Source organism: Salmo salar, chromosome 22 (genome assembly GCF_965601325.2).
Source record: "Salmo salar chromosome 22, fSalSal1, whole genome shotgun sequence".
Taxonomy (NCBI): domain Eukaryota; kingdom Metazoa; phylum Chordata; class Actinopteri; order Salmoniformes; family Salmonidae; genus Salmo; species Salmo salar.
Window position 1 is genome coordinate 26,304,790 of NC_138312.1, and position 13,717 is coordinate 26,318,506.

Genomic DNA, 13,717 nt, shown 5'->3' on the forward strand with positions numbered 1-13,717 from the left:
AGAGTTGCAGGTTGGTTTAGCTGGTGGATGTGATGATCAGTATCAAAACACTGTCATCCATCCTTGGTCAAAGTGTCAGTTCTGGCCTCACCTGTATATGCGTGTCCATGGAAACGGAAGGTGAGAGGGTCTTCCTGCACCCTTAAGGTCTTCTGCTTTGGCTGAGCTCTCTCTCTCTAAATATTTAGATAGCAGTGAGACAGCAGTCTAGCAGGGAGGCATTACAAGGAAACAGAACAAAATGTATTGTCATAACTCGTCCAACAAAGACACTATCGAAACATGGAATAGTACTGATGTAGTCTGTACTGGGACACTAAAGGTCTAGGATAATGTATGTTTTGAATTGGTTCAGGGTGAAATTCTATTGTAGGCCACTCAATCTATTGAGATCTGTTGAGTTTGTAAAGGTTATGATCAGGTCAAGATTGTTTGGTGAGTGTGGAGTTCAATTTTTTTTCTGAATTTCTCTCATGCGACCTTTTGACACTCAGGAAACGTGTCTTCTACAATAAACAGTTCAAGAGTCACTTACACTTATACTGGAGGTCAAAGGTCACAAACCATTTGGTGTAGTTGTCAGTTCCTGTAGAATTTGTGGAATGGCATACAAGTCCATGGAGGGTTAAGGTACGGTCATACCTAACATTGTCTAACAACATGCTCTCATAAACTGCCCTGTTCAAATACTTGGCCTAGTCAAGAGATAACCCTCCAATCTCCTCAGTCATCATCAGTTTTAATATCCTGCCTCTCAGACCTTTCCTTTTTGAGGCCTATGAGCTGGTGTCCCAACCTTCATCTTAGCTTATCCCCTGGTGAATGCAGCTCTGAGTAGCTCTGCTGGACGAGGAGTCAAGCAGATGAAAGCAGCAGGTTTTTAGATCTGGAACCTAAGAGGAAACAGGCCAGGGCTATCAATGACTTCCCCTTGATGAATGCTCAAATGTTCCGGCCTGTGACCCTGGAGATAGGATCAGGGCCTGGTGGTTGTCTTTGGCCCTGGTCCCAGCTGCAGTACGTCGCTGTGTTAGTGTTAGACCCCTATGGTCCTACTCAGACTTTAACCCAGGCCCCATGGGAACGTGGCTGTAGTCCTTATCACAGGAAGTCGCAAAATACAGCCCAAGAATGAAACCCAGCTCTCACATGCGGGTTAATCCCAAAACACTTTTGAATGTAGCGATTAGTTAAAGAGTGTTTGTTTTCTGTTCTTTTTTTGTTTGATTTGTTTCGGAACAGAATATCCACTCCTGGGAAATACACCATTTGTATTAGTCATATTTGTGTTGTTTTTGTTTCGTTTTTCACTTTAGTAGTAATAGACAAGGCAGCATAGATTACGTTGAGCCCTGACTTGTGGCTGTACAGTATGTGTACATGTACTGTATAATGTATAGATATCCTGCTGAGTTGAACACAGTGAAGGGGCAGACAAACGTTCAGTGATATGATATATTATTGGGGGCTGCTGTGTGTGTCCGAGTGATTGCCAGCAGCCACAGGCTGGCAGTAAAAATAAATGAGTCATGAGTATATGGAGGACAGGTTCACTGGGGGTCCAGCTGGTGGACTGTTAAAATGTTATATGGTATGGACCATAGGACAGACAGTTCACTGAGGCCTTCCCACTGTGTAGGGACAGCCCTGATGAGATCCAGCTGAACACACAGCTAGAGCAGAGAACACAGGCCATTTTGTGTGTGTGTGTGTGTGTGTGTGTGTGTGTGTGTGTGTGTGTGTGTGTGTGTGTGTGTGTGTGTGTGTGTGTGTGTGTGTGTGTGTGTGTGTGTGTGTGTGTGTGTGTGTGTGTGTATGTATATACGTGCTTGCGCGTACGTGTGTGGACGTACACATGTTTATATGCTCCTGTGCATCAGAACCAGAGGTTTATTCATACCCTTCTGGAAAGTGGGCTGTTCTTCTGAGCATTCAGAACCCTCTGTCTAGACAGGCTGATTGTTTTGGGACAGGGGGTTAACTTAACTATGGAGTATTGGTGTCCAAATTCCATGTCATGCTATACCATTAGTCCTAGGAGACTGTGTTGCCTCCTATTTCATTCCGGGTCACCAATACACAGACATCCATCATGTGTAATTATAGCTGTGTATTTTTCCATGCCTGCCTGAGTCAGTTCCAACCTCTAAACATGACCTGGAGCATGGTACATGGAGCATGGGCAAGCTGGGCCAGGCCTCTGGGCCCTCAGACAGCCCGCTTTGTCTAGGGATCATAATCTCATAGGAAATGCACCTGCCCTCTAGAGCTCATGATCTCTGGGCTTTAGGCCAGGGAAGAGGCCACTGTCTAATGAACAAAGTATGTGGGGATGGCATTGATCATGATCATGTTCAAAAGGGTCTTCTCTTCCACAGGAAGTGTGCTTAAGTCAGCCTTCGTTCATTTGATGCCGATGCTTTCAACTGTTTTTACAACTTGGTTGCAGTAGAAGTAGCTGTCGTTCAGTAGTAATAATACGTGTATGAATAGTGGTTCTAGGAGCAGATTCAGGGTACAGTTATGTTGGATCAGTGTGCATGATATGTACAATGAACTGTTCCAATGACCACCTGAGAGAAAAGACTAATAAAGGAAAAGCAGCCCTTTCCTTTACATTGGCAGCTTGTCCTGCAGTACTATAATACAGGTGGCTCTGACTCTATGGAGCTCCAAACAGTGCTAGGGACTAGATTACATTTTTACCAGACATTTTACCAGAGAAACAGGAATACTGCAACATCATACTAACTAATCTGGAGAAATGATCATATACAGTGAGGGGAAAAAGTATTTGATCCCCTGCTGATTTTGTACGTTTGCCCACTGACAAAGAAATGATCAGTCTATAATTTTAATGGTAGGTTTATTTGAACAGCGAGAGACAGAATAACAACCAAAAAATCCTGAAAAACACATGTCAAAAATGTTATAAAATGATTTTCATTTTAATGAGGGAAATAAGTATTTGCCCCTTGGCAAAACATGACTTAGTACTTGGTGGAAAAACCCTTGTTGGCAATCACAGAGGTCAGACGTTTCTTGTAGTTGGCCACCAGGTTTACACACATCTCAGGAGGGATTTTGTCCCACTCCTCTTTGCAGATCTTCTCCAAGTCATTAAGGTTTCGAGGCTGACGTTTGGCAACTCGAACCTTCAGCTCACTCCACAGATTTTCTATGGGATTAAGGTCTGGAGACTGGCTAGGCCACTCCAGGACCTTAATGTGCTTCTTCTTGAGCCACTCCTTTGTTGCCTTGGCCGTGGGTTTTGGGTCATTGTCATGCTGGAATACCCATCCACGACCCATTTTCAATGCCCTGGCTGAGGGAAGGAGGTTCTCACCCAAGATTTGACGGTACATGGCCCCTTCCATCGTCCCTTTGATGCGGTGAAGTTGTCCTGTCCCCTTAGCAGAAAAACACCCCCAAAGCATAATGTTTCCACCTCCATGTTTGACGGTGGGGATGGTGTTCTTGGGGTCATAGGCAGCATTCCTCCTCCTCCAAACACGGCGAGTTGAGTTGATTCCAAAGAGCTCCATTTTGGTCTCATCTGACCACAACACTTGCACCCAGTTGTCCTCTGAATCATTCAGATGTTCATTGGCAAACTTCAGACTGGCATGTATATGTGCTTTCTGAGCAGGGGGACCTTGCGGGCGCTGCAGGATTTCAGTCCTTGATGGCGTAGTGTGTTACCAATTGTTTTCTTGATGACTATGGTCCCAGCTGCCTTGAGATCATTGACAAGATCCTCCCGTGTAGTTCTGGGCTGATTCCTCACCGTTCTCATGGTCATTGCAACTCCACGAGGTGAGATCTTGCATGGAGCCCCAGGCCGAGGGAGATTGACAGTTCTTTTGTGTTTCTTCCATTTGCAAATAATCGCACCAACTGTTGTCACCTTCTCACCAAGCTGCTTGGCGATGGTCTTGTAGCCCATTCCAGCCTTGTGTAGGTCTACAATCTTGTCCCTGACATCCTTGGAGAGGTCTTTGGTCTTGGCCATGGTGGAGAGTTTGGAATCTGATTGATTGATTGCTTCTGTGGACAGGTCTCTTTTATACAGGTAACAAGCTGACATTAGGAGCACTCCCTTTAAGAGTGTGCTCCTAATCTCAGCTCGTTACCTGTATAAAAGACACCTGGGAGCCAGAAATCTTTCTGATTGAGAGGGGGTCAAATACTAATTTCCCTCATTAAAATGCAAATCAATTCATAACATTTTTGACATGCGTGTTTCAGGATTTTTGTTGTTGTTATTCTGTCTCTCACTGTTCAAATAAACCTACCATTAAAATTATAGACTGTTCATTTCTTTGTCAGTGGGCAAACGTACAAAATCAGCAGGGGATCAAATACTTTTTTCCCTCACTGTATCCCTGTCTGTCCCCATTACAGATGTCAGGGGTAGAGAAAAAGTAGCTAAAGCATCCTTCATACAAGACTGAATCTTCAGCTTAACTCCATGTGTAGGACAGTAGCCTATTGCTATCGTGTTTCTCTTATGTTGGGACAAAGCACTGAGATAATGTAAATGTAATGTGGGTCCATTGTGGATGGAGGTTACCTGTACTAGGACTGGAGACAAGAGCATCCCATTGCTGACCCCTGGAGTCAGGTGTGGGTGTAGCCTGTGCACCAATCACTAGGCGACCCACTCATGATTTCAGAGGTCACTGGGTTCATCGTCGTGGGACCTGTTTTGACGGTGAGGGAGTCTTTCTCATTGTTCTTGGTGATGAATAGTAAATACATCAAATCAAATCAAAGTTTATTTGTCACGTGCGCTGAATATGACAGGTAGACCTTACAGTGAAATGCTTACTTACAGGCTCTAACCAATAGTGCAAAAAAGGTATTAGGTGAACAATAGGTAGGTAAAGAAATAAAACAACAGTAAAAAGACAGGCTGTATACAGTAGCGAGGCTATGAAAATAGTGAGGCTACATACAGACACCGGTTAGTCAGGCTGATTGAGGTAGTATGTACATGTAGATATGGTTAAAGTGACTATGCATATATGATGAACAGAGAGTAGCAGTAGCGTAAAAGAGGGCTTAGCGGGTGGTGGGTGAGACACAATGCAGATAGCCCGGTAAGCCACTGTGCAGGAGCACTGGTTGGTCGGCCCAATTGAGGTAGTATGTACATGAATGTATAGTTAAAATGACTATGCATATATGATAAACAGAGAGTAGCAGCAGTGTAAACAGAGGGGTGGGGGGGGGTCACACAATGCAAATAGTCTGGGTAGCCATTTGATTACCTGTTCAGGAGTCTTATGGCTTGGGGGTAAAAACTGTTGAGAAGCCTTTTTGTCCTAGACTTAGCACTCCGGTACCGCTTACCATGCGGAAGTAGAGAGAACAGTCTATGACTGGGGTGGCTGGGGTCTTTGACAATTTTTAGGGCCTTCCTCTGACACCGCCTGGTGTAGAGGTCCTGGATGGCAGGCAGCTTAGCCCCAGTGATGTACTGGGCCGTACGCACTACCCTCTGAAGTGCCTTGCGGTTAGAGGCCAAGCAGTTGCCGTACCAGGCAGTGATGCAACCAGTCAGGATGCTCTCGATGTTGCAGCTGTAGAACCTTTTGAGGATCTCAGGACCTCAGGACCCCTATGCCATGTCTGGCGTAGAGTTACACATTGTGGCTTCTCCCTACTTAAATGTTGTTATACTTTGACAATCAGGATATACACTTCACTGAGTGTACAAAACATTAAGAACACCTGATCTTTCCATGACATAGACTGACCAGGTGAATTCAGGTAAAACCTATGATCTGTTATTGATGTCACCTGTTAAATCCACTCCAATCAGTGTTGATGAAGGGGACGAGACAGGTTAAAGAAGGTTTTTTACACCTTGAGACAATTGAGACATGGATTGTCTATGTGTGCCATTCAGAGGGTGAATGGGCAAGGCAAACTATTTAAGTGCCTTTGAACGGGGTATGGTAGTAAGTGCCATGCGCACCAGTTTGAGTGTGTCAAGAACGGCAATGTTGCTGGGTTTTTTACGCTCAACAGTTTTTTTTGTTTTTAAAAAATGATTTATTACGAAAAACACAAGGAAGGGGTAACATTAAAGTATTAGAACATGAAGGACAAACAATACAGCATCAAGACACTATCAAACATGTATCAGTCTTTCCGCAACGGAGCAGAGCCATCCTTATGTGTGAGGGTGTGTGTGCATGATAGTGATATAAAATATATGTCATAGTTTCCTTTTTCATGAACACAATCTTGTGAAACCCGAACCCTCCAAGATCACAGTTCCCCAATAGCTGTCCTTCAACCATTCGAGACCCCTCCCACAGTCATTTTTGTTTTAACATGCTCCAGTGAGTATCTATACTGAACCAAAAATATAAACGCAACATGCAACAATTTCTAAGATTTTGCTGAGTTACTGTCACGTCCTGACCATAGTAAGATGTTATTTTCTATGGTAGAGTTAGGTCAGGGCGTGACAGGGGGTGTTTTGTGTTTTTCTATGTTTTGTATTTCTATGTTTGGGTTCTAGTTTTCTATTTCTATGTTGTTGTTTTTTTGGGATGATCTCCAATTAGAGGCAGCTGGTCCTCGTTGTCTCTAATTGGAGATCATACTTAAGTAGTTATTTTTTTTTCACCTGTGTTGGTGGGTAGTTGTCTTCTGTTTAGTTTTCCTTACCTGACAGAACTGTGTGCTTTTGTTTTCTCTTTGTTATTTTTTCTTTAGTGTTCTGAGTAAAAATAAATATTCATCATGAGCAATCAACACTCTGCGTTTTGGTCCCCTCTCTATGACAGCCATTACAGTTCATATAAAGTCATCAGTCAATTGAAATAAATCAATTAGGCCCTAATCTATGGATTTGACATGACTGGGCAGGCGTGCAGCCATGGGTGGGCCTTGGAAAGCATAGGCCCACCCACTGGGGAGCTAGGCCCAGCCAATCAGAATGGGTTTTCCCCACAAAAGGGCTTTATTACAGACAGAAATACTCCTCAGCACCACTCCATTCCCCACCATCCTCCCTGGGCTGGCGTGGATGTAGTTGTGAGGCCGGTTGGATGTACTACCAAATTCTCTAAAACGATGTTGGAGGTAGTTTGTGGTAGAGAAATTAACATTCAGTTCTTTGGCAACAGCTCCCGTGGACATTCCTGCAGTCATCATGCCAATTGCATGCTCCCTCAAAACTTGAAACATCTGTTGCATTTTATTGTCCCCTGTACAAGGTGCACCTGTGTAATGATCATGCTGTTTAATCAGCTTCTTGATATACCACATTTGTCAGGTGGATGGATTATCTTGGCAAAGGAGAAATGCTCACTAACAGGGATGTAAACAAATTTGTCCACAAAATTTGAGCTTAATAAGGTTTTTGTGCATTTGGAACATTTCTGTGATTTTTTTATTTCAGCTCATGAAACATGGGAGCAACATTTTACAGGACCTTGACCCATAGTAGTTCATCATTCCTGGTTTCCAGTGAGCAGAAATACACATGACTGTGACCCTGACCCAGCATGAACCCTGGGAGCCACAGACCTGGGGGATACAGGTCCCCAGCCCCACTCTTCCTGACCCCGTACAAACTGACATGAAAACAACAAGGGCTCCTCTGGGGTCCCGGAGTCATGTCCTTAACCTGCAGGTCACATTCTGTTCACAGCCAGGAGACAGGAATGTGTTATTCCCCTCAGCTACCACTAGGGTCTGCCCTGCCTGCATTCCTGCTCAATGATGATCAATGGGATCCCTCCCTAGCCTTTAATCCTGTTCTGTACAGACCTGTAATTTGTATAATATTATAAAATAATTCCCCCAAATGTGTTGCTACTGTATACAACACTTCCTCAGCAAAACACATCTTCAGCACCAGGGCAACACAAATGGCTTCCTAATATGTGGGTTTGATTCCCATGGGCATCCAAATGTAAAATGTATGCACACATGACTGTGAGTCGCTTTGGATAAAAGCGTCTGCTAAATAGCATACATTATTTTATTATATTATTGAGATGAGAGAAACACCTTGAGTGGACAATTACCCTTACCAAATTGTGCTTTTTATAACTTTTTATAAAAAAAATATATATATATTTCACCTTTATTTAACCAGGTAGGTCAGTTGAGAACAAGTTCAAAGCAGTGCGACACAAACAACATCACAGAGTTACAAATGGAATAAACAAACGTACAGTCAATAACACAATAGAAACAATCTATATACAGTGTGTGCAAATTAGGCAAGATTAGGGAGGTAAGGCAATAAATAATTACAATTTAGCAATTAAACACTGGAGTGATAGATGTGCAGAAGATGAATGTGCAAGTAGAGGGGATAAGGTAGTTGGATGGGCTATTTACAGATGGGCTATGCACAGGTGCAATGATCTATGAGCTGCTCTGACAGCTGATGCTTAAAGTTAGTGAGGGAGATATGAGTCTCCAGCTCATACCTCATTAATTTAACTACAAATGAGGTATTTGTTTTAATGTTTGGTGAATGGGGAAAATAAAGCCTAGTGTTTCGGCCGTTACACATTCCAGATGTTATAAACTAGGAGAGAACTACGAGGTCTGTAATTGGCTGGTTTGTGCTGGCCGTGGCTGAATGCACAAAATATACACTGAAACAAAACCTATTCCCCCTCAGCAGACTGAAAAGATTTGGCATGGGTCCTCAGATCCTCAAAAAGTTCTACAGCTACACCATTGGGAGCATCCTGACTGGTTGCATCACTGCCTGGTATGGTAACTGCTCAGCCTCCGACTGCAAGGCACTAGAGAGGGTAGTACGTACGGCCCAGTACATCACTGGGGCTAAGCTTCCTGCTATCCAGGACCTCTATACCAAAGACTCCAGCCACCCTAGTCATAGGCTGTTCTCTCTGCTACCGCATGGCAAGCGGTACCGGAGCGCCAAGTCTAGGTCCAAAAGGCTTCTCAACAGCTTCTATCCCCAAGCCGTAAGACTCCTGAACAGCTAATCAAATGGCTACCGAGACTATTTGCATTGACCCCCCTCTTTTTGACTCTGTACCGGTACCCCCTGTATATAGCCTCACTATTGTTAGTTTACTGCTGCTCTTTAATTATTTGTTACTTTTATTTCTTATTTTTTACTTATCTATTTTTTACTTAACATGTATTTTTTTCTTAAAACTGCATTGTTAGTTAAGGGCTTGTCAGTAAGCATTTCACTGTAAGGTCTACACCTGTTGTATTCGGCACATGTGACAAATACCATTTGATTTGATTTGATTTGTTTTGATTTGAAACAGGAAAACAACTAGCCTCCATTTCCCCTGACAGTCCCAGGATTGCTCCGTAACTCTCCTCTGTTTATGGACATAGAGGGGGCTATAAAATTATTAGGAGTGCAACGCAAATACCCTCCTCCTCGTCCCTTTCTCTCTCTCTCCACCAACTCATCCATTCCCTCACAGCACTGTAGCATTCCTTCACAGTTACATTATTTTACAGTTATCAAGACCCTGCTTGTGCTGTATTTGAATGACCTTTGGATGTTCTCTTTTCCAACTAAAGATACATCGTGTTTCTGTCAGCACCTGATCAGGATCTGAGTCAGTGTGTGAAGACTGTGAAGCAGTGAGAGAATGTGTGGTCAGTTGATTGACAGCGCTGACAGGCTGTGTATGGGATATAGATGAGAAAGAAAGATTGTGGCTTCTCAGAGCCATGATGTGATTGGCAAACTCTCTGGTTCTCTGGTTTCTATTGGCTGAATTTCTGAGTTTCTCTCGTCTGACTCAGACAAGACTTGTGTGTGCTGTGTTAATGTGCTGATGCAGACGCTGGCAGGGGTTCTGTTCATGGTTACCAAGATATCTGATCTGGTGTCTTGGAAGCTTGTGGTTATATTCAAACTGTGATGCATATTTGAGACTGTTAGTTGCATGAATACTCACAATAAGGTTTGTATGTCAAAACTGCTCACATTAGGGTCTGATCATAAATATTTTCCATTATAAGGTTTTAATACAAATCTGATGCCCCAAATTGGATTACAGAGAGAGTCATTATTCTTACATTGGAAAGTGAAGATGTTGTTGTACAACACAGCTGCACCTCATGCTGTTGGACATTTAGAGAGAGAAAGGCTTGAAGATGGAAACTGTATATTATGGTCTGATAATTGCTGTCATGACTTTCCGTAAGCATTGAAGCAGCTCTTCCAAACCTCACAAATCAGACCCAAACTCAAGACATTGGAGTTCAACTCTATCTGACATGAAATCAAAGAGAAAGCTTGTTTCTACTTAATGTGGTTTAGAGGGAAGTCATTCAGCTTACTGGCTCTACCAAGAGACTAGCTGGTGTTCTTCACGTCCCATTATTTCTTATAAAGAAATGTGGTCTCCCATCCAAATACTAACCAGGCCCAACCCTGATCAGGCGTGTTCAGGGTGGTATGACCGCAAGTGTATTTTATTTACCCCCATTTTCTCCCCGAATTACAACCTTGGCTCATCCTTAAACTCCCTTAAATGGGCTCTGGGAGAGACGAAGGTCGAGTCATACGAAACATGACCCGCCTGGCCGCTCTATTTCTTATCACACTGCTCGCTTAATCCGGAAGTCTGCCACACCAATGTAAAATATGTTGCTGGGTGACTGACCGGTCACTGTTTGTGTGTCCCTGTCAGATGTAAATGAGTGTGAGGAGACTAACGGCGGTTGTGAGGCTCTGTGTTGCAACACCATCGGCAGCTTCTACTGCAAGTGTCCTTCTGGTGAGCAGCTGAAGGACGACAGCAAGACCTGCCAAGGTGAGTCCATTCACTACCACAACCACCACCAACACAACCACTGCCACAACTACCGTCACAACACTACCATCACAACCACAATCACCACCACAACCACCACCACAACCACCGCCACAACCACAACCACCACCACAACTAAAAACAAAACACCAGTCTCAACAGTGAAGAGGCGACTCCGGGATGCTGGCCTTCTAGGCAGAGTTCCTCTGTTCAGTGTCTGTGTTATTTGGCTCATCTTAATCTTTTCTTTTTATTGGTCAGTCTGAGATATGGCTTTTTCTTTGCAACTCTGCCTAGAAGGCCAGCGTCCCAGAGTCGCCTCTTCACTGTTGACGTTGAGACTGGTGTTTGCAGGTACTATTTAATGAAGCTGCCAGTTGAGGACTGTTTCTCAAACTAGACACTCTAATGTACTTGTCCTCTTGCTCAGTTGTGCACCGGGGGCTCCCACTCCTCTTTCTATTCTGGTTAGAGCCAGTTTGCGCTGTTCTGTGAAGGGAGTAGTACACAGCGTTGTAGGAGATCTTCAGTTTCTTGGCAGTTTCATGGAATAGTTTCTTGGCAGTTTCATGGAATAGCTTTTATTTCTCAGAACAAGAATAGACTGACGAGTTTCAGAAGAAAGTTCTTTGTTTCTGGCCATTTTGAGCCTGTAATCGAACCCACAAATGCTGATGCTCCAGATACTCAACCAGTCTAAAGACGGCTAGTTTTATTGCGTCTTTAATCAGAACACCAGGTTTTCAGCTGTGCAAACATAATTGTAAAAGGGTTTTCTAATGATCAATTAGCCTTTAAAAATGATAAACTTGGATTAGCTAACACAACGTGCCATTGGAACACAGGAGTGATGGTTGCTGATAATGGGCCTCTGTATGCCTATGTAGATATTCCATAAAAAAATCTGCCGTTTCCAGCTACAATAGTCATTTACAACATTAACCATGTCTACACTGTATTTCTGATCTATTTGATGTTATTTTAAATGGACTAAAATGTGCTTTTCTTTCAAAAACAAGGACATTTCTAAGTTACCCCAAACTTTTGAACGGTAGTGTATGTGAATAGCTAACCCCATAGGGATGGTGAGTGCATTCCTACTGTATGACTGCCCATCTCTATAGACAGTGCTGAGCTGTCTGAGATGTGGCATGTCTACAGGCCTGTCCCAGAAGCATTCTGTTAACACACATCTAATTGATTCAATCAGTGAAAGAAGAACGTAAACAGATTTGGAAGACAACACACACATCGCTGCAAGGCTTTTTACAATGAATATTTATTATTCGAAGCCATTCAGCTATTGGATGTTATTGGATTCCCCTGTAATGATGAAAATCTTATTTGAAGTTCATTGTCTTGAAGAAAAACTAAAATCTGAAATGAAAATAGAAATGTAGAACGCAGTTGTTGCTCTTTTAAACCTCCTGATCGTATTATTGGCTGGTGCTTTGTTTTGAATGAGCAGGGCTGATGTGAATGGTTCAAATCAGAGAGGGGTATGCCAACACTAACCAGTCGCATGCTGAGCTGGGTATAGCCGTGTCAACACTCTCCCGGTCATGACCACTGCATGTCGGAGGGCAGAGGGGCACTGCAGGGTTGGGAGGGTGTGGGGATTGTAAGCCCACTCTTGGTACAGCCTGGACACTGTGTGTGTGTGTGTGTGTGTGTGTGTGTGTGTGTGTGTGTGTGTGTGTGTGTGTGTGTGTGTGTGTGGTGTGTGTGTGTGTGTGTGTGTGTGTGTGTGTGTGTGTGTGTGTGTGTGTGTGTGTGTCTGTGTGGTGCGTGAATGTGTAGACTAGAAACATTTTATAGGCAGATTGAGGCACAACTCTCTCTCTCCAAAACCAACACATAATAAATGTCTCGTTTAGTGAGTGCACGGCATTTAAAGTAAAGGTCTCTCACAGGGAGGGGTGTTGATAGAATGTGTTATTCAGACAGGATTTATTGCATTTGGTCTTTATTTTACTGATAGGGCTCAAAGGACCTATCCTCTTTCATGCTTATCTTACTGCTGCCTGCTCCCACTCTCTACCTGGCATTGCCCACTTATGTTTGAAATCTCTGCCAGCCCTTTCCAGATATTACAAAGATGTTCACACTTATATGTGTGGGTGCTTATATTTGTCCTTCTTCACACATGCAAGTATGTTTTATATACATGTGAATTGGAAATGGGTTTTCTTACATATCCCAACTCCCCTTTAGAGTTGTGTCATGGCCAGGGTCAGCCATTATCAACAGAGACCCTGGAGCAATTAGAGTTAAGTGCCTTGCTCAAGGGCACATCAACATTTTTTTTCCTCCTTTGTCGGCTTGGGGATTCGAACTAGCGACCTTTTTCACAGTTCTTTATATAAAGACCTGTCTTGATCCAGCCTCTACTGCTTAGATGTATATGTTGGCAAGGGATAAGAGTCTCTGCCCTGAGCTCCTGAGTAGATGGGGTCACTGCAAGATGAATTCGTCTCTCTGATGTTAGGTTTCTAAATATCAAATTGTACCCTTGTACTTTGGCGATTATTCCTTACATACATTTCAATATCAAAAGAAACGTTTTCACATTCCTTATAGTACCTGCATGCCATGTCCTATAAATCTATCACATTCTTTCACATACATGAGGCTTTGAAGTGGAAGGATAAGTATCGGCAACTGTACTCATAAATCACTCTCATTTTTTATATTAGCTTTTTATCACTCAGGATAATGTATTTTCTGTCAAAATACAATTACATGTGTGATCATGGGCCTGGACATGTGGGCTACCTTGAGGGGAGGAGGGGGAGAAGAGGGGGGAGAGGAGGTGGAGAAGGAGGAGGGGGAGAGGAGGTGGAGAGGAGAGGGAGAAGTAGGAGGGGAAGGGGAGGGCCTTTAATGTGCTGGACATTGGAGACAGACATGATGGAGGAGTC

At 43.4% G+C, this 13,717-nt stretch overlaps 1 protein-coding gene across 1 annotated transcript in view; it reads left to right on the top strand.

The window, feature by feature from the left end:
* The window catches only part of LOC106582957 (uncharacterized), a 96,957-nt gene that overhangs the window by 53,214 nt on the left and 30,026 nt on the right, over positions 1-13,717 (top strand). Inside the window, exon 5 of the mRNA XM_014166599.3 lies at positions 10,674-10,796. Coding sequence (XP_014022074.3) covers positions 10,674-10,796 — 123 coding nt within the window. The remainder of the gene's footprint in view (positions 1-10,673; positions 10,797-13,717) is intronic.